The following is a 4,427-nucleotide window of genomic DNA, read 5'->3' as shown; positions in this document are numbered from 1 at the left end:
GATGCAGCTGGGAATGCCCTTGGCAGGCTGATCCCCCTCTTGCTGACAACTCCCTGGTGAACCTCAACCATCCAGATGTACCCCCTGACTTTGCCAGTAGCAGAAAAACCAGCACCAGCAGACTGAGCTCTCCTCTCCCTGCTGGTTGTTAGTGGTTAGCTTTGCTGGTCTTAACCAGTCAACAGAAAGCACTCAACCCTCCCAGACACCCTCCCCCAGATGCAGGAGCTGCCATAAGCCCCCGAGGCAGCAAGACACAAAGGAATCTGGGCCTGGGAAATGAGCAGCGACCCGAAAGGCAGCAACCAAGCTGGAACTAATGAGATGTCAGTGCCATGGCTGCTTCTAGTCATCTGCAAACACAGCCCCTCCTCAGCAGCAGGTACAGGAGCCCAGCTCTCCCTGGTGGCCCCACACCACCTGCCCATGCTCATCAGAAGTGACAGCCATGGCTGGCTAGAGCCACGTGCAGGGGCTTCACACAGCTCGTCAGGGCTCCTCTGCCTCCCTCTCCTCTGCTCTCTAAAAGCCTTGAATGATGGTGATGAATTATAGATCAGCTCTGGTACACACCACCTTATGTCAGTTTTCTCATTCAACCATACAAAACCCTGCTGGTTTCCATCCCTTTCCAGAATGATCATGGTAACAGAGAAGGAGGTGGAACAACCCTTCAGTTGGAGCAACTTCAGGAGAGAAGGCAGGAGACCCTCATGTTTAGGGCTGTGACACCCCTGGGCTATTTACCTTGTACCTTAAAAAAACCCCAAACAACAGAGCTTTGATGTTGGGGGTGAGGAGGAGGGGATGAAAAAGCTCTGGTTCACATCTAGAGACACAAAGAAGTCTTGCCCAGATCCTGCTGAAGGGCCAGTGCAGCTCCTGCTCCCCTGGGCCCTGGCTGATATGGCAAGGGAAGAGAAGGACACTGTGTCAGAAGAAGTGCCCATCAGTGCTGCCATTCCTCCACTGCCCCAAAGGGTCCCAAAAGGGCTCAAGTGGCAGCCCCCAACCAGGGGGGACACACACCAAACCCTGGAGCTGAGGAACAAGGTCCTGGCTGGAAAGGATGTGCACCACCTGAGGAGCCTCAGGAGAGTGGGAGAGGAAAAGTCCTCACCTCCCAGGGACAGGTGGAGACCTCACTGAGATGGGTTTGCCCAAGAGGATGCCCAAAATGCAGAAGACAAGGTGTCTGCCATGGACCAGGTGATCACTGTCAGTCGCTTCCAACTGCAATACTCTAAGTTCTGCCTTTGCCAAGGGCAGCCCCAGTCCCCTTGTCTTCCTGGTTAGCAGGAAGGAAGGAAGAGAACCATGGAGGAACAGGCCTATGGTCCCCAGGAGAGAGCACGAGGCCTCTCAGCAGCCCCTTGCACCCCCAGACTGAGGGAAGAAGGATTTCATCAAAGCCAGTGGAGGGCACGAGGGTTGTGGCCACCAGGAGAATCATCTGGGCAGACACAGAGCCCAGGAGAACACCCTGGAGGAAGACAAAGTACAAAGTGGGTTTAGGGCTTTTAACAGTTGTGATCTCTTCTGCTGAACTGCAGTGACTTGAAGTGGCAGCAACATCCTCTCAGCAAACAGGCTCCCTCTGACACAGGCTGAGATCTCTCTGAGTTGCACTGTTTGAGTTTTAACAGTTCTTGGGAACAAAACTCGTAAGGACCCCTGGGAGTAGCTTTGGTAAGAGAAAACAAAACCCAGCTCCTGAAACCCACACGGAAGAGAGGAGATCATGGTTATTTTTCTGAACTTGCTTTCCCCACAGCTGCTTGTCTCTATTCCCTGCCACCTCTAATAGGCCCAGGTGAGCTCCCTCTCAGCGGGTTTTGAGACACTGACCTAACAAGCTGTGAAACTTATTATGCCACCTCTGCCAGTGCAGCAGGGAAGGCTCCCTCCAGTGAGACAGTGACCAGTTTTTCCCACTGGACACCAACCAGGCTGCTTTGTTCCTTTGAACACTGGAGCCTGACAGAGCTGGTAGTTGATTTTCTTTTCCTGCTCTCCTAATTATTGACCAAACGTATTTGTGATCTTTGAAAGCAGCTGGAGGTGGTTTTCTTTAGACTCTTCTATCATCTTAAATCACTTGAGCAGAGAAAGAAAACTGTCAAGCCTGCTTCTCAGTCTGCTTTGCAAGCTCTGGCTCAGAGAGAAAAGGTAATGCTGGGGAAGGTCACTGGGAAGTTACCCCCTAAAAACCTCCAAAGGTATGAAAGGCAACTCACCAAGAGCTCTCCTTTTGTCCCAGCATCACCACACAAAAAATGCTCAAAAATGCCCCAGATGGAAAGGAGCCTTTTGGGTTTTTTTTCTCCCTTTTGAGTGAATGTGACAGAAGAGAGATAAACTGGTTTGCAAGTGTGCCACAAGTGCCCCAAGCAGGGCTAAAAAGCTCCAGGAGGAATTGCTTGTGCTGACCTGGGAGGGAAAGAAAAACTGTCCCAAAACCAGCTGGAGCGTCAAGCTTTGGTATAGAGAGAGAGATATAAAGCAGTAAAAAACCAAAATAAAATAGAAGAAGCCTTCTACCAGAGTCTCTTTAAACAGGCCTGACATGTGCAGGGCTGGAAGTGTTGCCTGGTTCTCAAAAGAGCAGTCATGAAAACCAGAACAGATGCCACACTCACTCAAGCCCATTTCTCTCCCCGCGCTTTCTCACGCAGGTGCAACTTGCTCCGTGCGACGGGAACAATGCCTCCTTCTTCCTCTGCTCAGGTGCCCAGGTCCAACAGACTCTGCTTCAACCCCTGGAACTTGGAGCAAGGCACCAGCAGGCAGCAGCAACCCCACTGCCAGTGGGATATGGCAATCACCTCGTGTGCCTTTGATCTGAAGCCTGGAAGAGCAGGGAAGCGGCTCCTCTCCCGCAGTGCCGGGAAAACAATATCAGCATTGACTGACTCTGGTTCAGCACAGCAAAAGAAGTTATCAAGAGGACACCAACTGGCCACACTCCACCTTAGACTGTGCTGCACAGAACATCAGGCATCTCCAGGGAGATTTCATTTAAGGTGGTTCATCCCCCCTTCCCAGCCAATAATGGGAAGAGGTTGATGGTGTTAGCCCAGAACGATAAATCATCGAGAAGATAAAAAGACAGCAGAGATTCCTTTACCTCCCTGAAAAGGGAAACACAGGCAGCACAACATATGTTGATTCTCATTCTTTAAGGAGGCAAGACTGGAAACCAGCATTGTAAGTTTATTACTTAAAAAAAAAAGGCTTCAGTATTGCCAGTATTACACTGTCGTTTATTTCCCTCCTGTCCAGCGAGTGGAACTGTGCAACACACATGCAATCCACTGCAGTGGAGACATTGCTGAGGGCAATTTCTGACTAGCACTAGGAAGCTACAGCTGCATTGCCACCCTGCAGCCTGCTGGGAGCTGGGAAGAGGGTTTTGTTTCTGAGCTGGAGCCTCAGGTATCACTGACTGTCAGCACCGCTCAGCCCCACGGCAGGGAAGACGCAGGCAGCCCCCAAGGTGGGCTTGGCTGTGAAAGAAACTTGCAGACAAGGTTTTCCCAAAAGAGATACAACAAATGCTGTTGTGTACACAGATTCTGTGCTCAGATCTACTAGAAAGCCCCTTGTACATCACTCCAGGTAAACACCCCTGGAGCAGGGTAAAAGCAGAGTTCAGCACTGAACGGGAACTCCCGCATCACGTGCCGAGCACCGTTGATCACCCTGGGCCAAGAGGCCACTAGTGAGAACCTTAGACACATTTCCCATTGGCTAATGAAATGAAACTCTAAATGTAGTCGTTCCTCCCCCCTCTGAAACCAACCTGTTTCATCTTGGCAGTGGCTGGGGTGGGGAGACACATCACATTACTATATACAGGCAGTGTCTCTGGGAGCAGACGCCGAGTGGCAAAAAGCCCGTCTGGAAAGGCCTGTTTGCTCCAGAATGCAACTGCTCACTGCTTGCCAGGAACAACATCAGAGTAATCTTTCAACACTCCAGCCAAGTGGTCATTGTGAGTCTTAAACCGACGTTTCTTCTGAGAAGCTGGTTTCTTCCTCCTCTGAATAGGAGCCTGAAAAGAAGGAACAGTGGTCAGAAGAGCTGCCCTCCAGCTGCGACGTGTGTGACGCTGCACGAGGCAGCACCTCTGCAGAGAAGCACCCAGAGAAGCACCCAGCCTGAGCCTGGGGTGGGCAGGCAGGGAAGGGGCTCCCTTGTTTTTCCAAGAAGCAACAGCATCCAGTTCAAATCCAGGCAGGGAGATGACCCTGGGGATCATCTACCTCCGTAGCCCGGGCCCAGTAGAAAAGCTGGTGTTTCTCAGTCAATTTTCCAAACACTCCCATGCAGCTACAGAAGCTGGGATGTGCTCCAGAATTCCCTCCACAGTGCCATCCCCACAAATTCCCTCCACAGTGAAAGCACCCACAAGAAGTGCCTACACG

General features: G+C 51.5%; 1 protein-coding gene across 1 annotated transcript in view; it reads right to left on the bottom strand.

Annotated features, from left to right (window-relative positions):
* Positions 1–3,605: 3,605 nt before the first annotated feature.
* Positions 3,606–4,427, bottom strand: part of GTF2E2 (general transcription factor IIE, polypeptide 2, beta 34kDa) — a 25,626-nt gene continuing 24,804 nt past the window's right edge. The window contains exon 7 of the mRNA XM_009999759.1: positions 3,606–4,054. Coding sequence (XP_009998061.1) covers positions 3,935–4,054 — 120 coding nt within the window. The 3' untranslated portion in view covers positions 3,606–3,934. The remainder of the gene's footprint in view (positions 4,055–4,427) is intronic.

This window comes from Chaetura pelagica, unplaced genomic scaffold (assembly GCF_000747805.2).
Source record: "Chaetura pelagica isolate M959 unplaced genomic scaffold, ChaPel_1.0 scaffold1366, whole genome shotgun sequence".
Lineage (NCBI taxonomy): Eukaryota > Metazoa > Chordata > Aves > Apodiformes > Apodidae > Chaetura > Chaetura pelagica.
The sequence above is the reverse complement of the archived record's forward strand: the minus strand, read 5'-3'. Positions and strand labels throughout refer to the sequence as shown.